At 43.6% G+C, this 26,000-nt stretch overlaps 1 protein-coding gene across 1 annotated transcript in view; it reads left to right on the top strand.

Annotated features, from left to right (window-relative positions):
- FAM227A (family with sequence similarity 227 member A) overlaps positions 1–26,000 on the top strand; it is a 101,593-nt gene that overhangs the window by 38,853 nt on the left and 36,740 nt on the right. Inside the window, exons 6-8 of the mRNA XM_089681986.1 lie at positions 680–784; positions 9,717–9,846; positions 9,924–10,019. Coding sequence (XP_089538112.1) covers positions 680–784; positions 9,717–9,846; positions 9,924–10,019 — 331 coding nt within the window. The remainder of the gene's footprint in view (positions 1–679; positions 785–9,716; positions 9,847–9,923; positions 10,020–26,000) is intronic.

Raw genomic sequence — 26,000 nt, forward strand, 5'->3', positions numbered from 1 at the left:
GAGTGCTAACACGTTTTAGCCGAAGCCTTATTATAGCCGAACTTAGTCATATCTTCACAGTACTTTTTTTGGTAAAAAGATAAATGATCTGGGATATCCAAACTAACCCAGCAGAATGCTAATGTGTTTCAGCTTAAGCCTTAAGCTAGTCATAGATGAGCCCATTTTTTTTTCCTTCAACCAGTGGGTTTAATGAAACAAACTCACCCAATTCCCTCATCCATATTGATTCCCTGTTGTTTCTTTGTGCTCTGACAGCAGAGAGATTTCCCTGCTGTCAGAATGCATAGATCAGCGCTGCAGTCTATAGCCTGCAGTGCTAATCGAGTGGAAATTTTCCAACAGGCCAGTAGAGCAGAAGTCAATGTTTGTCTGTTCAACCACAGTGCCCATACATGGATCGAAATTCGGTCGGTTCAGCAGGGACCCCCCCAACTTTCAAACCATGTATGGCCAGCTTTAGTTATAGTTGAGCTATGACTAAGGCTTCATCTGAAACTTGCTACTATTATTCTGGGTTTGTTTGGATGTCCCAGATGGCTTATCTTTTACCAAAAAAGGTACTATGATGGGTTGGTATCATATTCCAGCTCTGTCTTCAAGTTCATCCTAAAACAATTCATAACAATATTTGGGTTATTGAAGTGATTTTTAATTTGCATAAAATTTTATCTTGTAGCCGGATGCAAAGTGCCAACGAAAACTGTTTGATCGCGTGGCAGAGAATTATGTCCAGCTTCTTGACTTCTGTCAAAAACAACCCAATTGGGATGGATTTCTCACTGTAAGCTGTTTTTTTTTGCAATGAAGATTTTATTGAGTACACAGGGATTCAAATAGCAATATACTGTACCACCACAGTGGTTTAACATGCAGGTTCATACTTTCAATGTTGTAATTTAGGCATACAGAGTGCTAAATATTTGCTCCCCTTGGACAGTTTTTGAAAAGTAACAATGTATACATAAACATTTTGGAAAACAGTAAGAGGTATAGAATAAAAGTAAGTTATGAGTTGTTTTTATAATTAGAAATAGATCATAGACATATAATACACTATATAACTTTGTCCATGTGATAGTAAGCATTAATGGAAACCTTCCCAAAAAGAAACCTGGGGGCTTCCATTGCTGACTTCCCCTTCTGAATATGCTAGTTGCCTGTCTATCATACTTCAGTGTTTTGACTTTGTTCCTGGTCAGTGATTCATAAAGTGCTAACACCAGTGGATCTAGATAATACATAGGAAACCAACATTTGCAAAAGTAAGGCTGGCCATACATTATACAATTTTCTTGAGATTTTTTCTTTAGATTTACCAAAAACCATATAATATCAGGTCAAACCTAAACAATACTTTCAGTTGTATCCAATTAGGCAGGCCCTTGCACTACACAGTTGAAGGTAAATCCAAAGAAAACTGGGCAGAAATTGGACAGAAAATTGTATAGTGTATGGCCAGCTTAAGTCACCTTCCATATTTCTCTCACAACAGGTTTGCTTTAAGTGCATTTTGGAAGTCTCAAGTTTAAGTTATTACTTTATGAAAATGTGCCTCATTAGTGGTGGAATGTTGTTTTGGTAGTGTTGTGAAAGACTTTGGGCTCAATTCTCAACACCTCAGAACCTAAGTAAAAAAGCAGTCACACAATCAATCCTGCCACTGGCAAGTCCACCTACACTCTCCAGTGGTGTCACTCCCTTGCTTGCCAAACAAAAGAGCTGTCACTCCATTGCTGCTCTCTTGCTAGCAAACAAGGTTCTGCTGTATTTTGACCAGTGAAGAGCAGCAGCAGCAGAATTACCATAGTCACATAGACATTAGTCACAGATAAGCTTCCTTATAGTTGCCATATGCATCAAAGGTAAAGAATAACTACTTGACCTCCAGAATGTTTTACCTCCTTAATGACCAGGGCATTTTTTGTTATTTAGCACTGAGCTATTTTAACTGGCAATTGCTCAGTCATACAACACTGTACCCAAATTAAATTTATACCAGGTTTTTCACACAAATTTTGGTGGTATGTGGTCACTACTGTATTTTTTATTTTTTAATATACACAAAAACATTTTTGAAAAACAACCTAAAACAATATTTTCTACTTTCTGTTATAAAACATTACCAATAAAAAAAAAAATCAAATTTCTTCATAATTTTAGGCCAAAATGTATTTTGCTACTTGTCTTTTGGTAAAAAAATAAAATCCCAATAAGTGCATATTAATTGGTTTGTGTGAAAGTTATAGGGTCTACAAACTATGATATATATGTACACTTGAATTCACGCATATATAGACACTATACTGGTATTGGTCAGCAACTTAAAGTGGAGCTGTGACAGTATGGTGGGCAATCTGGCGCTAACAGACCCTCACTGGGAGGTACACTAACTGGCTGACACTGACATCACTGTACTAATGACTCTGGCTGGAAAGGGGTTAACATCAAGGCACAATCGAGGGGTTAACTGTGTGCCTAACAAGTGTAATGTGTGGAATATGTGATACTTTTACTAAGAGAGCTGGCTGTTTTTTCTCCCTGCGCTTAGGGAGAAGAAACAGCCAGACCGCTGTGTGTTTGTAAACACAGGACACTGCGTTGTGATTGGATACAGCTGATCAGCAGGTTTCAGCCATAAATTATAAACCTGCTGACAAAATCACGCTGTGTCCAATTTCAATCCATCAAGATGAATTTTGATCCATGTATGGCTGCAGCTGCTCGAAAGAAGTCGATCTGACGGTCAACCTTTGTCAAACCCTTTTAGGTCAGCAACTGCAGCCACTGATCAGTGTATTCTGACAGTGGAGCAACCACTCTGTCAGAATGGAATGGCATAGTGGGGGGGATTCCTCCATCCATCTGGATTGTGTCTGCTTACTTATTCATGAACCCCATGCCAAAACACTGCAGTAAAAATAAAACAATACAAAGAAAAAACCTGTGGGGAAAAAAGTTAGTAAATATACCCAGCTTACCCTTCCATCTACACTGCCGAGGGTGACCATCCATCTGGAAAGATCTCAGGAAATGCTGAATACCCCAAACTTTACATGAAGATGCTTCTGCACTGTGCTGAAGCTTACTCAGATTTCTCAGGAAAGATCATCGTGGTCGGATTTATCTCTTGAAAATCGCTTGTCTAAACCTAGTTTGCCAACCGTAAGAGTGGGAGGCAACACTTGCTGGTGAGTGCACACCTGAGAGGGGGGCACTTCACACACATATGTTTATTCACTTGTTTTGCACAAGATTTTTTCATGTGGTGATCTTCTTTTGGACTGATTTATTTGGACTTCTTTTTTGATTATACACAATTATTTCTAATTATAATATATACATTTTTTGTGTTGAATATTTTTATTCACTTCTATACACTTTTACTGTTTTGCACAGATTATTGATTATGCGCCACTTGAATAATTTCTAATTTCTAATTGCTAAAGTGTTTTTTTATATGATTTACTTATTTTTAAAGTGGCAGAGCAGTTTATGTGTTTATACACAGTTATCATTTATTTAATAACAGTATTTATCACTTGTTTATATATTCATCGCAGTTGTTGGTAATATACCTTCATCACTCTTATGTAATGTCAACTTTGCGTAAGCACTGCAGGAAGAAATTGGGATTTGTGCGAATATGTTTATGGTATTAGATTTTTATCTTCACAGTTTTCAAGGTTACTGCAGTATTTTGTCATGAAGGGGAAACCTAAATAAACAAGCGGATTTTGCTTTTTTTTACTACAAAGTTACTCTGAAGCAGCCTTATCCAACTCACAGCCTACAGGCCACATATGGCTCAAGATGGATATGAATGCGGCCCAACACAAAATTGTAAACTTACTTAAAAATTTAGATTTTATTGGGAATATTTGTGAAAATGTATTTACACTTAGCGAACACATGTTGACAAATTAAAAATTAACAGTGTCTCTTTACTGGACTTTTAGAAGTTTTATCTTCACAAAGAAAAATATCCCACTCTTCACAATCACGCTTATTCATGTCATCGGTTTTTGGCAGCACCTATATTTGTGAGCAACTATTTTCAAGAATGAAGCAAACGAAGGGCAAAATTAGAACCAAAACATCTGATGAGCACCTTGAGAATTCATTGAGAATTGCTACTACATCCATTGAATCAGATATTGATGTGTTAGTTTATCAAAAAACAGTGTCAAATATCACACTAATTTATGCTGCCTTCTTTTACTTTTCTAATAAGCAATATTGCAAACAAAGTTTTATTACTCAGATAGGTACACTATCTATATCATTGATCATTAACCTGTGATCTACCTGACTTTTTCTGCTCATCAGCTATCCCTATTGTTAGTATATTTTATGTGTGGCCCAAGACGATTCCTCTTCTTCCCATGTGGCCCAGGAAAGTCAAAATGTTGGACACCTCTGCTCTAAAGACTTAAATGGAAAAATGATTTTTGGCATTTTTTGCTTGTGATAGCTAAGAGTGGGAAATTTAAGTGGAAAGTGAAAAAGTTTTACTTTTGATTGCTGGTGCTTGTAGTTTTATTTTCTTCTTTGGGTCTTACTAAAAGCTTTTACGTTTTTAAATCACTTTTAAAAGCATTTTTTTTCTCTTCCTTCAGTCTGCTAATTAAGGGGGGGGGGGTTTAATTGGTCACAGGTGATACAGGTACTGTATAACTTTCTGTAGAGCTCACTCTGAGCTTGCTTATTCTTGAGCTTGCCTGTATTTTGCTTGCTGGACCGTTTGACCAAGTGGACATTTGATAAGGGGAGTTAAAAAATCAGAGTGGAAAACAGGAGTTTATAACAGGAGTCTACTAATCTGTAAGTGACATCTGATATTTCCTATTAATATTGTAACTGGGATAATGTGTGCTAGCAGAGTTGAAGGTTTTGTGCAGTACACAGTGTGCCGCATGTATGCAGCAACAGCTCCAGGATGGGTACTGCTGCGACAGATGTGAGAGGGTTGCCCTTCTGGAAACTCACGTTAGAGATCTGGAGGAGCAAGTTTCAACACTGGGCAGAACCGACAATCTTGAAAGCGGTCCTCTGCTCCCTGAGCAGGTAGCTAATGGGATTGATGTGGGGGGTGGAGGGGCTAATCAGGATTATCAGGTAGGAAGATGGGTTACTATAATGAGAGGAAGTGGTAGGGACTCACATAAAAGGAAGGCCAGCCCTGGGTTTGTGAACCCAAACAGATTTGCCAAGTTGGGTGAAGATGTGGGGGTGGCAAGCTCAGGGGTGGCAGCCCTGAATGTCACTGCTATCCCTAACAGCCGGGAGTGCAGACCATCTGGGAGGGGTGGGGAGGGTAGTGCAGGAAGGCCTAGACAGCTGGTGGTAGTAGGGAATTCTATAATCAGAAGGAGTGATAGAATAATTTGTCACCAGGATTGCCTCAACCGAATGGTTTGCTGTCTCCCTGGTGCCAGGGTTCGGCATGTGGTCGACCGGGTTGATAAATTACTGGGAGGGGCTGGGAAAGACCCAGCTGTCTTGGTCCATGTTGGAACCAATGACAGAATACATGGAAGGTGGAGGCTCCTTAAGAATCAATTTAAAGAAGTGGGTTACAAGTTGAAAGGAAGGACCTCCAAGGTGATATTCTCTGAAATATCACCTGTGCCATGTGCAACTCAGAAAAGACAAGGGGAGATTAGAGAACTCAATGCATGGCTAAAGACCTGGTGTAAGAGGGAAGGATTTGGGTTTCTAGAGAACTGGGCTGCCTTTTCGTTGGGGTGCAGCCTATATGCTAGAGATGGTTTGCACCTAAATGGAAGGGGGTCTACTGTGCTGGTGGAGAGGTTTATTGGGAAGGCTGGAGGAGTATTTAAACTAGGATCAAGGGTGGAGGGAGAATTAGATTATAACAGGGTAGACAGATCAGACAGGGGTCAGTACTTATTGGTTGGTGGAATGGGGAAAGATGGGGGGAAGGCTATGGCAGATAAGAAGGTTCCCATGTTACAAACAACCAGTGGAATTGGCACCATTTGTATGAAAATAAAAAATATGCAAAATATGTGTGAACAAGGTGTCAATGCCAGAAGTCTGCCAAGCAAAATAGGTGAGTTGGAAGCTTTGGTGCATGAAGAGAACTATGATTTAATTGGTATTGCTGAATCTTGGCTTCATTCTTCACGTGACTGGGCCATTAATATTCCTAGCTATGTTCTCTTTTGGAGAGACAGGGTAAATAGGAAAGGTGGTGGTGTCTGTCTCTGTGAGAAATGATCTCAGAGCGTGTGTAAAAGAGGACCTAGTTGATGGAGAGTGTGATAAGGCTGAAGCATTATGGGTGGAACTGCACATGGCGGTGTGCTACAAAGATAATCATTGGAGTTTATTATAGGCCTCCCAGTGTTAATGAGGAGGTGGAGACTCAGCTCCTTTCACTGATCGAAAGGGTTGGGACACTGATGATAATGGCAGATTTTAATTATCCGGAAATTGACTGGAGTAATGGTATTGCAGGAAAAGTTAAAGGGCAAACATTTTTAAACCTACTACAGGACAATATTATGGAGGCCCCAACTAGAAATGATGCTCTGCTGGACCTGGTAGTCTCACACCATGCAGAGCTTATTACGAATATCCATATAAAAGAACATATGGGTAGCAGTGACCATAACATGATTTCATTTATTGTTAGCTGTAAATAGCAAGCACATAAGGGAAAAATAAAAACACTCAATTTTAAGAGCTAATTTTCCAATTGACATCAATGAACACAACACAGAAATGGGAGTTCTTCAAAAAGACTGTATGTGAACACACTGCAAAATATATTCCCATGGGCAACAAGTTTAAAAGGCTAAAAATCAATCCTTTCTGGCTTATTGTCAGAGGAAAAAACGAGGAAGCCCGGGCAAATGCGCCAATGCGCAATATGGCTAAGCCAATTCGTGCCAAGAAGTGCGCATGCGCATAGGCGGGCGACACGTAATCATGCATTCCTTTGCACAAAAATGCACCAGCACATGCAGGGTGCACTAATTGCTGACACTCAGTGGCCTTTATAAGGACTGCAGCTCTGTTCAGTGATTGCTGGATTATTGTCAGCCCCTCCCGTTCTTGTGTTCCTGAGTTTACTGCTGATTACCCATTACCGACCCGGCTTGCTCCAGACCTTGTTCCTGTCTGCTGCTCTGTGTATGACCCTGGCTTGATCCTGACCTTGCTCCTGTCTGCTGCTACTCTGTGTATAACCCTGGCTTGATCCTGACCTTGCTCCTGTCTGCTGCTACTCTGTGTATGACCCCGGTTTGATCCTAACGTTGCTCTTGTCTGCTGTTCCACACTGATTCTGGCTGCTGACTACTCTACCCATCCTCTGGGATCCACGTGTTCTATGGAGAAATGCATCCTGCTGGAGCACCCACGGGTTCCATCTCATCAGGCATTTCCAAGCAGCAACACCACTGGCAACCCATGCTTCTTTGGGCACTGCACCTCCTGTTTCCACCTCCAGGGGTGCACTGCATTTAGCCGTAAGGGGAGCCCTCTCTCTATTGCAGCTTCCGGTCAGGTCCGTGACACTTACGGCCAAAGTTAAAAAAGCTATAGGTAATAAGAAAAGTGCTTTAATTAAAAATGAAGGAATGCTAACATTGTTTAAACATTACAAAGAATATAACAGAATATGCAAAAAGGAAATAAAGGCCGCAAAAATTGAAAACAAATGACAGATTGCAAAAGATAACAGGACAAACCCCCAAAAATTCTTCAAATATATTAATGGTAAAAAGGTCCGGTCCGAGCATGTAGGCCCTTTACAAAATAATCTAGAATGGGTGACTGGGGTCATAGAGAAGGCAAATTTATTTAATACCTTTTTCAGCTCTGTGTACAAAAAGGAGCATGGGGGAGCTCTTGTCCATAATGGGCAGGGTATTGACACAGCTCCAGATGATCCACATTGGCTCACAATTGATATGATTCAAAAATATTTAGACAGAATTAAGGTGAATAAAACACCTGAACCAGATGGCACACACCCACGGGTCCTTAAAGAATTGAGCTCTGCCATTTCAAAGCCATTGTTTCTAATTTTTAGGGACTCTTTAATGACTGGCATAGTACCACTGGATTGGCGTAAGGCCAATGTAGTGCCAATATTTAAAAAGAGGTCAAAATTGTTACCAAGTAATTATAGACCTGTTAGTTTAACTTCTATGGTTGGAAAGATACTGGAGAGTTTAATAAAAGACCACATAGATGAGTTCTTGCTGGAAAAAAAATATTTTAAGCAACAGACAGCATGAATTAATAAAAGACAGAAGTTGTCAAACAAATCTGATTTCTTTTTATGAGGAGATGAGCAAAACCTTGGACAGAGGGGTGGATGTGATATACTTGGATTTTGCAAAAGCGTTTAACACAGTTCCCCACACACGACTAATGTGTAAGGTAAAGTCCACAGGATTGGAAAAATCTGTACGTAAATGGATAGAAAACTAGCTAAAAGATCGTATTCAAAGAGTAATGGTTAATGATTCATACTCTGAATGGTCTAGGGTTGTCAGTGGCATACCCCCAGGTTCAGTGTTGGGACCCTTACTTTTTAATATATTTATAAATGAAATAGGGTCTGGAATTAAAAATTACATTTCAGTCTTTGCAGATGACACCAAGCTGTGGAGTGGAATAACTTCCTTACAGGATGTCTTCAATTTACAAGCTTACCTCAATGCGCCGTTTAATTGGACAACTATGTGGCAAATGAGGTTTAATGTTGATAAATGTAAAGTGATGCACTTGGGGCCTAAGAATATGCATTCATTAAACATACTAGGGGGTGCACAATTGGGGGAATCAATGTTGGAGAAGGATCTGGGGGTTCTAGTAGATCACAAGTTTAATAATGGCATGTAATGCCAAGCTGCTGCTTCTAAAGCGAACAAAATCCTCTCTTGTATTAAAAGGGGTATAGACTCCAGAGAGAGATATCATTTTACCCCTGTACAAATCATTAGTAAGACCTCATCTGGAATATGCAGTTCAGTTTTGGGCACCAATTCACAAAAAGAAGATTGGAGAACTGGAGAAAGTACAGAGAAGGGCAACCAAACTGATAAGAGGCATGGAGGAGTTCCACTATGAGGAAAGATTAGAGGAACTGAATTTATTCACTCTTGAGAGATTAAATACATTGGTGGTTCATATAGCGAACTTGGTGTAAAGCTATTCACCCTGAGGTCATCACAGAGGACAAGGGGGCACTCTTTATGTCTGGACAAAATTAAATTTAATCTCCAAACATGGAAAGGTTTCTTCAGTGAGAGCTGTGAAAATGTGGAACAGACTCCCTCAAGAGTTGGTTCTAGCCAGCTCAGTGGATTGCCTTAAAGAAGGCCTGGATTCTTTCCTGGATACACAGAATATAACTGGTTACTAACATTTATAGGTAAAGTTGATCCAGGGAATATCCGATTACCTCTTGGGGGATCAGGAAGGAATTTGTTTTTCCCCTGCAGGAGAAAATTGGATCATGCTTTGCTGGGTTTTTTGCCTTCCTCTGGATCAACTGTGGGTATGGGATTATATCTTTTTTTTTTTTAATGGTTGAACTGGATGGAATTTTGTCTTTTTTCAGCCAGGCTAACTATGTAACTATGATTGGTGTAGCAACTATATATGTTATTTTTTTAGCAAAAGTGGAATTTTACTTTAAACCATCTTCATGTGTTCATTTTGTTCCCAAACAGATCTTACCTTTATCCCTAGGTCAGACTGTATACAGCAGCTTCTGTTTCTCTTTTCCTCAGTCTTTACACAAGTTCCAGTCCGATGACTTCAAGACTCAGCTTTGTAGTGTGATTTGGCAGTGGTTTGGAGGTTTGTATGCATACTATAGGGCTGTTTTATAAGGGGAGTAAACAACTCTATTACAACATTTGTTTCCATTATAAAAGGTATATGTCCAACTCCTGGCAGCTATAATAGTTGGGACTATGACACACTGGAGCCAAAAGATGACATGCCCCACAAAAAGGAAAAGCAAAAGAAAGGTAAGCTGATTTGTTAATAGCTGCTTGAAGCTGTCATGTTCATGAGTACAGAAGTTATAATATTTATTATACAGGATATATATAGTGCCAACAGTTTGCTCAGCGCTTTACAAAATAAAGGGAGACAATACAGCAAAAATACAGTTCAATACAAGAGGATTAGGAGGGCCCTGCTCCTTGGAGTTTACAATCTAAGAGGGAGGGGCTGGTGGTACAAAAGGTAATAACTGTGGGGGTTGGACTGGTAGGAGAAATAGAAGATTCTGTTATTAGCTGAAGGCAGGATAGGCTTTCCTGAAAAGAGGTTTTCAGATATCGCCTAAAAGTGGGCAGAGTAGGCAATAGTCTGATAGATTGGGGTAGAGATTTCCAGAGGATGGGGGAGGCTCTGGAGAAGTCCTGGAGACAAGCATGGGAGGAGGAGACAAGGGAGCAAGAGAGCAGGAGGTTGTGGGAGGAGCGGAGAGGGCGGTTTGGGTGATATTTGGAGACAAGATTGGTGATGTAATTTGGGACAGAGTTATAAATGGCTTTATACATTATTGTTAATGTTTTGAATTTTATTCGTTGGGCAGTGGGAAGCCAGTGGAGGGATTGGCAGAGAGGGATGGCAGATATGGAACAGTTAGTAAGATGGATGAGTCTGGCAGCAGCATTCATGAAGACTGAAGAGGGGATAGCCTGTGATTAGGTAGGCCAATGAGGAGGGAGTTACAATAGTCAAGGCGAGAGATAACCAGGGAGTGAATAAGTTGCTTAGTAATTTTAGAGGTTAACAAGGGGCATATCTTGGAGATGTTGCGGAGGTGAAGTCTACAAGATTTTGACAGTGATTGAATTTGAGGATGAAAGGACAGATGGGAGTCTATGACTACACCTAGTACCCTGGCATGAGGGGAGGGACTGATGGTTGTATTATTTATCTTGATGGAGAAGTCAGGGGAGGGGCACGGGCTGGAGGGAATAGTATGAGCTCAGTTTTAGAAAGATTTAGTTTGAGGAAGTGGAGTGACATCCATGTCGATATGTCACTTAGTAGGTTAGTACTGTGAGAGGAAACTGAAGGAGTGAGGTGAGGAGTAGAAAGATATATTTGTGTGTCATCAGCATAGAGATGGTACTTAAAGCCATGGGAGTTTATCAAGTGACCAAGGGAGGAGGTTTAGATGGAGAAGAGAAGGGGTCCAAGGACAGAACCTTGAGGGACCCCTACAGAAAGAGGAAGTGGAGAGGAGAGTATTATAATGCTTGCTTTTAGAATTATTATATATTAGATATGGCTGTTCTACTCTTGATAAAGGATGACCTTGGGTTCTGTTAAAACCTATGTTTGGTGGAAGCCAGAAGAAGGATGTTAGTACCAGACTAATCAGCCAGGTGGGGGATTCTGTTGCAGGTATACAATAAGAAAGGGATGCCTGTAACATCCTTGACTTAATATGGCCACATTAGGTCAATGTTATTGGCCTAAAGTGGCTATGTTAGGTCAGATCTTACAATGCACCCCACCATTTTGTGTAAATGAGCTTTGGGGTAGGGAAACCCCTTCCTGCAGCTAATTGGCCTGGCACTGACAGCTTCCTTCCAAGTTTGGATAGAACCCAAGGTCTATACATGTAAACTGCAGGATCACAAGATAATAGCAGAGATCTTATGTTGACTGTAGAAACACAAGCTATTCATACCTTTCCGGTATATGCAAGCATTGTGCCCAGACTGCCTCCTGTAGGGGTTAATTCCCAAGTTTTTTAGGCACTTAGGAGCTTTAGAAATGTTGAAACAATGCTGAAAAATCTTTGTGGGTTTTTAGGATAGTTTTCCTTTCTCATTAGAAATTGAATGACCCTTTTACTGTGCTTGCATCATGTCCGAATACTTACCTAAGTAGCACAGTACAACTCAATCACCAGCATCTAAAATGGACTCCAGACCAGCAGATGTAGCACTCCTAAGATAAGGACTCACAGGAGATTAAAATGATATAACACAATGTTATAAATTGTGTTGTCATTATTCTGACCTCCAGCTGTTATATTAATGACTTATCTCTTGCTGAGACCTCTATGCCTAGCCCAGGGGTGGGCAAACCTTTTGACTTGAGGGCCGCAATGGGTTCATATATTGGACCCGGGGGCCGGACCAAGAGTAGATGAATGATGTGTATGTGTCATCCATAGTAAGTATAGTAATATTCCCCCATAGTAATCATAGTAATTAATCCCCCATATAGTAATTCATCCCCCATAGTAATTCATCCCCCATATAGTAATTCATCCCCCATATAGTAATTCATCCCCCATAGTAATTCATCCCCCATAGTAATTCATCCCCCATATAGTAATTCATCCCCCATAGTAATTCATCCCCCATATAGTAATTCATCCCCCATAGTAATTCATCCCCCATATAGTAATTCATCTCCCATAGTAATTCATCCCCCATAGTAATTCATCCCCCATAGTAATTCATCCCCCATATAGTAATTCATCCCCCATAGTAATTCATCCCCCATATAGTAATTCATCCCCCATAGTAATTCATCCCCCATAGTAATTCATCCCCCATATAGTAATTCATCCCCCATAGTAATTCATCCCCCATATAGTAATTCATCTCCCATAGTAATTCAGCCCCCATATAGTAATTCATCCCCCATAGTAATTCATCCCCCATATAGTAATTCATCCCCCATAGTAATTCATCCTCCATATAGTAATTCATCCCCCATAGTAATTCATCCCCAATAGTAATTCATCCCCCATATAGTAATTCATCCCCCATATAGTAATTCATCCCCCATAGTAATTCATCCCCCATATAGTAATTCATCCCCCCTATAGTAATTCATCGCCCCTATAGTAATTCATTCCCCATATTAATTCATCCCCCATAGTACTATTCCCCCCCAAGTAGTAAGCCAAGTCCCCCCGTGTCAATTTACTTACCTCTGCTCCGCACGTTCCTCTCGCCGTGTTCCCGCGCCGTTCTGGTCTTCAGGGCGGACTGTGAGAGGAGCCTAGCTCCCCTCACGTTCGTCACGCTGCCCCGCCTACACACATCCTGACAGCCAATGTATCCCGCGCCGTTCCGGTCTTCAGGGCGGACTGTGAGAGGAGCCTAGCTCCCCTCACGTTCGTCACGCTGCCCCGCCTACACACATCCTGACAGCCAATGTATCACGCTCCACGGGCCGGATTAAAAGGTCCGCCGGGCCGTAGTTTGCCCATTGCTGGCCTAGCCTGTATGAGCAGATACAATCACTGTGAACAGTCTTTATCAGCTGAACTCACCAAACACCTGTTTTTTTCATTCATGGATCTTTATTGCAATGCAGAAGGTACAGCAGACAACAAGATGTAGCAGATGAATGAAAGGATGGTAATGTGTTCAAAAAATGTGAGCAGATTACATGAGGCCTAGAGACAAGTGGCTATATTCATCCCAAGAAGGCGGTGAAGAAGGAAGAGGAAATGCATCACTAGCTAGTGGGAGGGGAAAGGATGAAAGACAGAAAAGGGAGGTGCAATAACCAAAATGTCCACAAGATGGCAGTATATTAACATTAACCATGACTATGCATTGGATTATATTGTTTCACAATAAGTATGACAGCACACTCTTTGTCTGGTAAATTAGCAGTAATTATGCAAGCAAATAAACAATAGTGAAATTTGCTGTTGTCTTGAAGTCCTGAAAGACAAAAGGAAAAACATGCATATTTATATATATGCAACAAAAATAACTGCAATAAGGTATCAAGTAATGTCCATGAAAGTTCAAGGCACATTCTTCTGGAGGTGGGGCAGGATTCAACAACCCAGATACGTAAGCAAGTTTAGTTCCAAAAGGGCAAGAGCAAAGCAAGCTCTGTGATGGGTCTGCTGAAAGTCTCTACGGTACTTTGGGGTTTACCCCTTTCATAATAGTGCCGTATGAGCCTTATCCACTTGGAGAAATGTTCAAAGAATTGACAGCTGAAGATGGATCTTTGTTCAGATCTAGTGACAAGGGTTTTGACTCCAGGATGAATCTCTGGATCATTGTCAGGATCTAGAAGACTGGATACCTCAGCTGTAGTTTCTTCTGTATGATCCAGAAATAATTCAGGACCTGTTAACCAAGAAGAATTTGCAAAGACACTTGCGGACATTGGCCTGGTGGCATGATCTGTAGGATTGAGCTCTGATGGAACATAATGCCACTGTTCAGGCCTTGAGGATTTCTGATTCTTTCTACACAGTTGCTGACATAGAAAAGTTTTGTATGATTGTATATGTAGCCCAAAACAACTTTGCTGTCTGTGTAAAAATTTGATGTCATCTATCTGAATGGCTAGCTCACATAGTATTAAATCTGCAATTTCTACAGCTAGCACAGTCCCACAAACCCTGGGAATTGTGTGCTCAGACGTAGGTGCTAACTAAGCTTTGCCAAACAAACCCTACATGGATTTGATTGAGAGTCTTTTACCTTGAGGTAGGCAACAGCTGCTATGACCTCAGTGGATGCATCTGAGAAGATGTGAATCTCTTTTCTCCAACTTGCAGTAAAAAAAACTGAAGTTGATGTTAATTTCATCTAAGGCATGTAGAGATTGTTTCCAGGACTCCCATTTTGAATGTTTGTCTGTTGGTAGTGGAGCATCCCAATCTTTAATAGTCTCTGATAGCTGTCTTAAGGATTTACCTTGTATGGTGATGGGAGCCACAAATTCCAGTGGATTGTATAGACTGTTCACCACTGACAGAACACCACGTTTGGTAAATGGCTTGTGTGCAGAGCTGACTTGAAAGGCAAAGGTGTCTTTTAATAGGTTCCACCATAAGCCCAGACTTCTCTGAATGGGAGGCATGCCCATTCCCAGATTAAAATCTTGTGGCACCGTCACCAGGCTGAAAGGCTTTCATCACAGCAGCACTCTTTGAGGCAATCTTAAGGAGTCTGAGGTTGGCCTCAAAGCATATCTTGAGTCCTTTGGAGCAGCTATGTGGCTTCTTCATCTGTGGGTAAAGATTTGAGTCCACCCTCCACAAAGAAGTCCCTCAACGAAGCATCGAGCATCTGCACCATACTCCTTTTCACTATCAAGAGCAGTCCTTCGTAGACCATATGTTGCAACAGCAGGAGAGGGACTGTTTCCGAAGGCATGAACTTTTATGTGGTATTCGATCATTTCATTGTTTTATGTTGTTGTCACGGTACCACAGAAGCCTTAGGAGGTTCCTGTGGTCTTCTCTTGCTATAATGCAATGGAACATTTGTTTAATGTCAGCAGTTATGGCAACTGGCTATCTTCTGAACCTCATATTGTAAGTACTCCTACAAGGTTGTTGGCTAAGTTAGGACCAGTGAGAAGAACATTCATGGATACGCCTTGAAGCTTGGCACTGGAGTCAAATACTACCCTGATTTGTTTTGGTTTACATGGTTAATACACTCCGATGGCAGATACCAGCATGCATCATGTTCTAAAAGAGGTGGAGCTGGCTCAGCATGATCATTGTCAAAAATCCTTTTCATGAAGGCAATGAAGTGGTCCTTCTGTTCTTTACTATTCGCTGAAGGAAAGATTAGAGGAGCTGAAGTTATTCTCTCGAGAAGAGATTAAGGGGGGATATGATCAACATGAATAAATACATCAGTGGTTCATATAGTGAACTCTGTGATGACCTAAGGGTGGATAACTCTACATTGAGGACAAGGGTGCACTCTTTATGTTTAGGTTAAAAGAGATTTAACCTCCAAAATACGGAAAGATTTCTTCACAGTAAGAGCTGTGAAAATGTGAAATACTCTCTCAAGAGTTGGTTCTGGCCACCTCAGTGAATTACTTTAAAAAAGGCCTGGATTCTTTGCTAGATACACATAATATAACTGGATAGGATTATAACTTTTTTTTTGAACTGGATGGACTTTGGTCTTTTTTCAGCCAGACTAACTATGTAGCTGAAGTGAGTTGAATCTGGATAAAGCTTGTTCAGGATTGTTTGGAAGTCTGACTCTTGTAACACAAAGAGGTAAATGTGCAACCCAGCTGTTAGATTTATCTTTGAAGAATTCATTGTCCATTATTGTGATGAACTCTCTATCTTCAACTGACAAAGCTATTCTGTTGTTATCACTTGTAGTACAGAACACTGTGCTATCTAAATTGTCATCACAGGGGATTGGAGTAACATCAGATACCTGGATGATGTCAAGAGGCTTCTCCGTTACTTAATGATGAGGGCATTGTTTGAAGTGAGATGCATACTCATTTCTCACCACATGAGTTTTGAAGGAGTTCTCAGATGGTGTGCACATTATATTCAATCATACATCGCCCACTATTACCCAACCTAGATCAAGTCTTTGTGCATATGGGGGATCGTCATATATACTGCACTACTGGCATACTTTATGTACTGTTTCTTACCAGCAAGGCTAAGATTTCAACATCCATGTCCATTGGAGGAATCTCAGTAACCAGTGCCTTAAGTGGGGATGGTGATATGCCCTTGTTTGCCTTCCCCTTGATATGGAGGATGATAAACCCATCGGCCCTTTTGCCGAAGGTTTCTACACGACCTGAACAGGTGTTGGGAGTATATGATGTTGCATGTCCCTTTTTTATGCCAAAAATCTCAAATAATTTAGGTTTGAGCAAGGATCTGTTGCTCTGCTCATCTATTATGGCATACATCCTGGTAGCTTTCACAGGTTGATCCTTCGGATATATTTTGACTGGGCATACCTTGGCACATCATTTGTGGCTTAATCCTTCTGCACAGAAAGAAACATTTGTTGTGGCTGGAGCATGGCTTTTTGCTCCCAGCCATGGATTTGAAGCAGGGCTTAATTTAGATGGCTGCTGTGGATTGCCTGGAAGTGGAGCAGGATGCATAGATGTAACGTGTTTGTCACTACTACATTCTGAGTATCTGATGACAACTTTACAGTTTTTAGCAAAATGGTCATAGGAAGCAGAGCACCTATAGCTTATTCCAAGTTTCTAGAGTATCTCCCTGCGTTCTTTTACAGTTTTTGCCCTAAGCCCACTGCATTTCTTTAGGAGTGAGGATTTTTATGAATAGGGAATTGATGATTGTGACGGTACACAGCGTCCGACCCCTGCCCTTTTCACCAACTCGTGACCGTAGGACCAGCCGATCTCACACCGCGCTGTCACTTGTGTAACAATGCCACTCTCAGCTGCGCACTGCACAAAGATTTTCCAGCTCGTGGGACCACAATCTATGTGCCAGCAGCCTGAGAGCGATTGTTACTGGGTTTAGTTAATTACGCAATTAAGCCTTCACACTGCCACCACCGCCTTTTTATAGAGAAGGAGGAAACTCACAAATCCAATAATAACACTAAGATTTTAGCATAAGGGTCTGAACACACACTGTCACCACAGACAGATATATTCAGATAATTATTACATACAGTAGCACTGTTCAAGAGACAGGGAATCTTTAGTTTGCATTAAAAGCTTTAGAGACAGTTTCAAAACTTTTCAAAAAAGGGTTTATTACTATAAAGATCAAAATGGTGCAATTAAAATATTTACAGAAAAAGAAGTTACAAAGAAATAAAGAGAAAAATAAAGAAACATAGAAATAAAAGAAAGGAGTTAAGAAGGCAGAATAGTTGCAAAGTCCTGGTTAAGCAGAGTCCAATAGACCGAGCAAAAAGGTTGCCTTGACTCTCAAGTATGTTAAGATGTTTCTTGATTGATGTTAAACGAGAGCTCCCTACTCCAGGCCTGTCAGTCCTTTTCTATGGTATTAAAGGGGTGTCGCCTCAGAACAACTGACCAATCATCCAGTTTGGGTTCTAGGAGGCCACCAAGTTTTTGACCGAGTCGCACTACAATTTCATACTGATATCAATAACTTCCAATACATGCAGGTGCCATTCTAGCAACTGGCAGATTAATATTCAGAATTGTATTTCAAACCTAGGGATACCAAACACAGCGTACCCTTGTCACCCAGGAGGGAAGAGACTGCTTTCTCTTCTCTCCTATGTATCAACATAGTCATGTATGACCTTGTTTGGCTCGACATGAAATGCACTATTCAAATATGTTCCTAATATTAATGTGCCCAATTCCTGTTGGATGTTATGAACTATATGTGAAAATGGTTACATGTGGAAAAGACGTTTTATGACATGCTTTGCATTCCTAGAGCCCTAATGCCTAACAGGTCATGTGTGACAGCTGACTGAGTTATTATTTTACGATAGGGCAGAGAAAAGTGGTTTTCATAGTTTCTGAAAAACAGACATCCTGCACAAGACTAATTAGCTGTGTACAGCTCTGGAACTCATCTATTTTGTTTTGTTTAAGATAAGAGGCTCTTTTGAAGTTGTTACAGCTTACAGCCACAAATTCCATTTTCAAGATGAGGGAGGAGAGTTGATTGTTCATGAAAAACAACATAGCTGAGACCTTAATAAGATGGCGGTCGCATACAGCTTCCATGTCGCTACTGTGCATAATCGTTACAATTAGAGATGAGCGAATTATTCAAAAATTCGATTCGGCTGATTCGCCGAATTCGCGGAATAAATTCGATTCGAGGCGAATATATTCGCTGCGAATTTAACTTATAAAAAGGGTGTTTCTAGGCTTCAGAGAGCCTTTATATTAGTGCAGAACACTGTACCTTTAATTTAAATGCCCTTGGAGTCTGCTGGGGAAGAGAACTAATACTGTCAGTCAGTATGACATGCAGATGAGTGCCGTCGATCTTAGAATCACCGCACACTTCACTCATTTGGGCAGTCACGGGGCCAAAACCAGAGTGTGGAGCCACAGTGTGGCAGTGGAGGCAGCAGCAATGGAAGGCCATACAGCACCCTATCACAAAATGGAACCCACCAGCAGTGTAAGGAGACCTGAAAGTGGCACATGGCAGAGTGTGGCGATGGAGACAGCAGCAATGGGAGGCCGTACAGGGACCCATGACACACTCTGGACCTGGCAGCAGCAAGAGGAGGCGGTACAGGGGCCCATGGCAGAGTGGCGAAGCGTAAGCAGCTTAAATTGAAGGCCATACAGAGGCCTATGTTAAAAATAATAACATGTTTGGGGCATGATTCATGGCGGATTTAGTCAGTTGTGTCAGGAACTGGTGGTTTGAAATCCAGACTAATCCACGCCTGATTCATTTTCACAAACGTGAGTCTCTCCACACTTTGGGTGGACAGTCGTGTCCTCCGCGGAGTTACAATACCTCCTGCCGCACTAAACACGCGCTCCGATGCCACGCTACTGGCCGGGCATGACAGCCTTTCAAGGGCAAATTCAGCTAGTTGGGGCCAAAGGTCAAGTTTCGTTGCCCAGTAGTCAAGGGGATTGTCTACCTCGGTTGGCAGGGTGCTGTCCAAGTAGGCCCGAGCCTGTTGTTTGAGGTCCTGCTCCAGGTCCACCTGATGCTGCTGCTGCTGCGGCTGGTTAGTAGTTTCCTCACTGCGCTGGTGAAGAAAGCTACTCATCATCGACTGCAGACTGAGGCAGCCGCTGCTGGTGGAGCTGCCACTGCTCCTACCACCCCACCCCTCCCCTGCTGCCATGGCAGCGGAACGCGAGCGCACAGGGCCCACAGTGTCTGAGGATGGACGTTGGCGCAGAAAGGCAGAGACCAACTGACTACATAGGTGGTTTTTATAGTACTTTATTTTGGCCTCCCTCTCAGCAGGTGTGAAAAAGGCCACCATTTTTGAACGGTAGCGAGGGTCCAACAAGGTGGACAGCCAAAAGTCATCCCTCTGTCTGATGGTTATTATTCGGCTGTCGCTACGCAAGCAACCGAGCATGCTATGGGCCATTTGTGCCAAGGAATGCGAGGAACTCCCTGCCTCCATCTCCACAGCATACTGCCACGGTGCGTCTGGGTCCTCTGTCTCCTCCTCCTCCTCTACCAGATGCTCCTGCTCCTCCACTCCTGTCCGCTGAGTGGAAAAACCACCCATTTCACTCAATAATTCCTGAGCACCAATGTCCTCCTCTACCTCCTCCTCTTCTTCCTGTCCTGCCCCCACAGGGGTCATGTGGCGTTGAGATCTGTGCACCACGTCTACCGCACCCTGACCAGCCATTGTTAATAGCATTTGTTCCAGGACGTGCAACAGAGGAATGACGTCGTTCATCCCATAGTCCTGCCGACTCACGAATAGCGTGGCCTCCTCAAAGGGCCTGAGCAAGCGGCAGGTGTCACGCATGAGCTGCCAATGGCTGACATCTAAGTTACACAGGGGAGTACCTTTATCCGCTTGTAACATCAGGAAATCGGTGATGGCCTTTCGCTGTTCGTAAAGGCGGTCTAACATATGTAGGGTTGAATTCCACCTTGTTGCAACGTCGCAGATCAGGCGATGCTGTGGAATTCCGTTCTGCCGCTGCAGCTCAAGGAGGGTGTGCTTTGTGGTGTAGGAATGGCTGAAATGCATGCAAAGTTTACGTGACATTTTAAGGATGTCTTGCAGTGGGATGGTGGATTTTAGGAACCGCTTGACAACCAGATTGAACACGTGAGCCATGCATGGCGCATGGCACAACCTTCCTTGACGCAGAGCAGACACCATGTTCTTTCCGTTGTCGGTCAACATGGTTCCGATTTTCAGTTTGCACGGAGACAGCCATCTGTCGATTTCTCTGTTCATTACACTCAGAAGTTCCTCCCCTGTGTGACTACGTTCGCCAAGGCATACCAGGTGCAGCACAGCGTGACACCGTTGCGCCCTGCACATGTGATATGCCGGTCGGGTAATGGGACTTGGCACGGGGGTGGCGGCTGAGGACACGGCGGAAGAAGAGGTGGTAGAGGCGGACATCTTTGCTGGACCAAGGACGTGCAAACGTGGAGGCAAAAGCGGCGTGACCTGTCCAAGTTGCTGGTGCGGCTGTGGCGGCACCACGTTCACCCAGTGGGCCGTAAATGACATGTACTGTCCCTGACCGTAGTTACAGCTCCACACGTCGGCGCTGCCGTGCACTTTGGCAGAGACCGACATGCTCAAAGACTGGCCCACCATCTCTTCTACATGTGAATGCAGGGCTGGCACTGCCTTTTTGGCGAAGAAATGCTGGCTTGGCACTCTCCACCGCGGCTCGGCACAAGCCATCATTTCTCGGAAAGGTGCTGAGTCCACCACTTGGAAAGGGAGGGACTGCAGCACCAGCAACTTGGACAGGAGGACGTTCAGCTTCTGCACCGTCGGGTGCGTGCTCGCAAACTGTTGTCTCTTGGAAACGGATTCCAAGAAAGACTGCTGACGGAATCCGTGAAGAGGAGTAGCAGGAGAAGGAGCATCTGAACGAGCGGAAGATGCCAACGAGCGGCAACTCCCCTCAGCAGAGGTGTTGGAGCCTTGACTGGCTGATAGAGGGCGATTGACGTCGGGTGACGGAGCAAGTAACGGAGCGGGTGATGGAGCGGGGGCTGGGGCAGGCAGAACCGCCGTATCTTTATCACGGTTTTCCCAGGCCACCGAATGGCGACGCTGCATATGCTGACGCAACGCTGTAGTCCCAACATGGGCCCCCTGGCCACGCTTGACTTTCTGGCCACATAGTCGACATACGGCTACGTTTACTTCCTCGGGCGGCTTGACGAAAAATTGCCACACCGCCGAGTAGGAAACTTTGCCCCCGCTACTCCTCACTGGCTGACTGCTACTTCCTCCGTGCACACCGGCACCACTACTGGCCGTGGTGGTAGGCTGCAGTGGAGCTGGTGCTCTACTCCGTGGCCGTTTGCCTCCACTGACACTGCTGCGACCCTGCTGCCTCCTGGGCAACCCACCGACTGTTTTGCTCGCTGGCAAGCTGGCACCCTCTTCTCCTGATGATGCGGAAGCAATAGCCTGATGACGACGAGGCTGCCAAGTGCGATCAGCCTCATCATCATCAATTAGGGTCTCCGCGTCACTACTAGCCCCCTCGGCTGCGTGTGGGTCAGGAGACAGACCTGTCTCTAGACCGGCTACCGAGCCACTCTCCTCGCCAGTACTTCTTCGCCTGGCTGCTGAAGAGGCGGATGTCTCCCCCCGTTCCTGACCGCCCTCTGTTAGCTCTTCCTCACTGTACAGTGGGGCTGAGCCCACAGCATGCGATACTTCGCTTGGTGAGGGAACACCAAAGGACAGGGGCAGGTAGAGGACACGTGATTTCAGTGGGCTTGCTCCCGGGCCATGCCAACTAACGGTTGTGTCTGACGTACCCACCGACCGTTGGCTGTAGGTGTCAGAGGTGACCTGGGAAGAGGAAGACGACCGAGTCAACCAATCGATGACGGCAGGGTTGTCGGTGGAGACACGACCGCTGGATGACACCGGGAGCACTGGCCTCTGGCTGCGACTAGTGCTGCCTCGACCCCTTCCTCTGCTGCCACGTCTGCTCGCTCCTGAAACATTGCCTCCTCTGCCACTCCTCTGCGTGTTGTCTGACATACTCTTTAATTCAATAAGCACCCCAAACATAAAACAGGATTTAACTCTTTGAACGTACAATAGTGGTTGTGAAGCAGAAAGTAACGATTCTGTGTCCCTGAGTAACAATTCTGTGTCCCTGAGTAACGATTCTGTGTCCCTGAGTAACGATTCTGTGTCCCTGAGTAACAATTCTGTGTCCCTGAGTAACGATTCTGTGTCCCTGAGTAACGATTCTGTGTCTGTCCCTGATTAACGATTCTGTGTCCCTGAGTAACAATTCTGTGTCCCTGAGTAACGATTCTGTGTCCCTGAGTAACGATTCTGTGTCCCTGAGTAACAATTCTGTGTCCCTCAGTAACGATTCTGTGTCCCTCAGTAACAATTCTGTGTCCCTGAGTAACAATTCTGTGTCCCTGAGTAACAATTCTGTGTCCCTGAGTAACAATTCTGTGTCCCTCAGTAACGATTCTGTGTCCCTCAGTAACGATTCTGTGTCCCTGAGTAACAATTCTGTGTCCCTGAGTAACAATTCTGTGTCCCTGAGTAATGATTCTGTGTCCCTGAGTAACGATTCTGTGTCCCTGAGTAACGATTCTGTGTCCCTCAGTAACGATTCTGTGTCCCTGAGTAACAATTCTGTGTCCCTGAGTAACGATTCTGTGTCCCTGAGTAACAATTCTGTGTCCCTGAGTAACGATTCTGTGTCCCTGAGTAACAATTCTGTGTCTGTCCCTGAGTAACGATTCTGTGTCCCTGAGTAACAATTCTGTGTCCCTGAGTAACAATTCTGTGTCCCTGAGTAACGATTCTGTGTCCCTGAGTAACAATTCTGTGTCCCTGAGTAACAATTCTGTGTCCCTGAGTAACGATTCTGTGTCCCCGAGTAACGATTCTGTGTCCCTCAGTAACAATTCTGTGTCCCTGAGTAACAATTCTGTGTCCCTGAGTAACGATTCTGTGTCCCTCAGTAACGATTCTGTGTCCCTGAGTAACAATTCTGTGTCCCTGAGTAACGATTCTGTGTCCCTGAGTAACGATTCTGTGTCCCTGAGTAACGATTCTGTGTCCCTCAGTAACGATTCTGTGTCCCTGAGTAACAATTCTGTGTCCCTGAGTAACAATTCTGTGTCCCTGAGTAACGATTCTGTCCCTGAGTAACAATTCTGTGTCCCTGAGTAACAATTCTGTGTCCCTGAGTAACGATTCTGTGTCCCTGAGTAACAATTTTGTGTCCCTGAGTAACAATTCTGTGTCCCTGAGTAACGATTCTGTGTCCCTGAGTAACGATTCTGTGTCCCTGAGTAACGATTCTGTGGCCCTAAAGTCTCTGTGGCCCTAACTCTGTCCCTAATACAGACAGGTCTGTCTCTCTTGAATGACCGGAGGCTAATGGAGAATTCTAAGATGGCCGCGATTTATAGCTCCACCATTACACAGTGCTGGCTGGCTGGCTGCTGATTGGCTAATGCGATCACATGTCATGAATGAATGCATTATGGGTCAGCGCGCCTTGTCTGCGCGCCTTCCCAGAGATCCCCGCTCCGTCGCCACACATGTCGCCGCCATTTTTGGGAAAATTCGATTCGTGCATCCGAAGTTTGCTAATTTTCGGATTCGGCGCGAATCGAATTTTTCCTAATCTTCAAAACGAATTCCACTTCGTCATGTTCGATTCGCTCATCTCTAGTTACAATGATTAGGATCTTTATCTCTATTAGCCAAATCACTCTGGTGAGCAGGAGAGGATACTGGAGGTGAGATTTCTGTATTTTTAGTGGATACTGCACTATTTAAGTCTGTATGTTTAGCTGCATTGTAATCATACCTTGATGATGAAGCAGGCAAGTTAGATTAATTTCTCGTCCAGGCTTATTCACTGATGAACCTGCAAAATTATGAGAATGGAGGAAATTATACATATTAGTCTTTTATATTTTGAGTCTGTTGTGCCCATTTCTCTTGCAGGTTATAAGACAGTTTAGACACCACTGAATTCATGCCATGAGCGTTCTCCAGATAGCTTAGTCCAGGTAAACGAGTGTCTGTCTTTGCCAACTCTACCTCCATGAGGTGATCACTTAGTTCTTTTAGCTTGCAATAATCTTTGTTACCTATTTTTGGAAAGTTTTGCAGTCTCTTGAATAGAACACTTTCTATGGCTTCAGAGCTACCATAGGTTTGCTCAAGTCTTGCCCATGCAGCAGCAAGACCTGCATCTGGATAGTCAACATGTACTGCTCTGTCTTTTAACACGATCTGCAGATTCTGGTCTCAGCCACTTTATGAGCAAATCAAGTTCCTCCTTGGTAGTAAAGTTGAGATCAACAATAGATTTCTTACTGTTTGGAGCCAAAGCAACTTGTGGGACCCCTTTGGTGTGAAAGTTCTTTGGTGAATAAGAGTGAGATGTACCAGGATAAAATGATGTTGCAAGAGCATTTAGCTGTGGTTTAGTCTCTAGGGCTTCTCTTGGCTGTTGCTTGAACTGTGGCTTGTTGCTGGGAGTCACCTTGTTATTGGCAATAAGTGATGTGGTTTGCTGTGTAGATGCACTTGTGTTGTGGACTTGAAGAGGCTCAGACTTTTATAGGTTGTATGTCTAAGTGTTAGTCTGAACAGTATTGTTAGTAAGGAGGTACCGGAGACGATTCTGTATCTTTGCAAATATTATACCTTGGCACATATTCACTAGTTGTCAGGGCAGGAGCTGTGGAATGGACAGGCAGGACTAATGGCAGGGTCATGCACCGACTGACGACAACCACCACCCACAGACCGGAGTCCCTCAGGGCGCGGAGTCTAAGTCCCAGGCTGCCCTTCACCAGGGCCCCTGATGGTGGGGATGGACTTGACGCAGCCAGGGACCAGGTCGCGGCCCCCGAGACACCCCAGCTGCGGTAATGGCCGCCGCCAATGGCGTGCAGCTGGTGGGAACCAGATAAGACAATAGCGTAGTCGGGCAGGCTGGATCGATAACAACAGGACAAACGGTACAGAACGGTAGACAACAATAACAGGTCACAGGCCGGGTTCAGCAACGGGAGGTCAGATAAATGAATAACGCAGAGAATAGTCTAGTCAAAAGCCGAGTCAGTTTCCAGGAGAGCCACAAGAGTATAAACAGAGCTTGTTGCAACACGAACACACAAGACACGAATGCAAAGAGCATGTGCAGACAACAGGCTTATATGTGATCAACCACACCCCTCTGGGGGATGGACCGCAGAGGCCTGAAGGCATCAAAGACTCCCACCATGCTCTGCAGAAACCCAAGATGGATGCCAGCACATGGAGCAGCATAACCTCTGGGAAAAGGTAGGACCTTGACACTAGTGCGTTCAACTGGATCTTCCAGTTCTGCTGGAATAGAATAGTCCAAATTAGTACCTTCTCCCATTGCTTTTTCAAGGACCTTCAGCCTTGCTAGGGCAGCTGCTTCCTCCTTTTCCACTTGCAAAATCCTTTATTTGCCATCTCTGCTTGAAGAGGTTTGCTTTGAGCTTCTGCCTCTGCTTGGCAAACTTTGCTTTGAGCTTTTGCTTCTGCTTGGTGAGCTGT

The sequence above is a fragment of the Staurois parvus genome, unplaced genomic scaffold (genome assembly GCF_062004578.1).
Source record: "Staurois parvus isolate SC_StPar_1 unplaced genomic scaffold, SC_StPar_1.0 ptg000282l, whole genome shotgun sequence".
Classification (NCBI taxonomy): Eukaryota; Metazoa; Chordata; class Amphibia; order Anura; family Ranidae; genus Staurois; species Staurois parvus.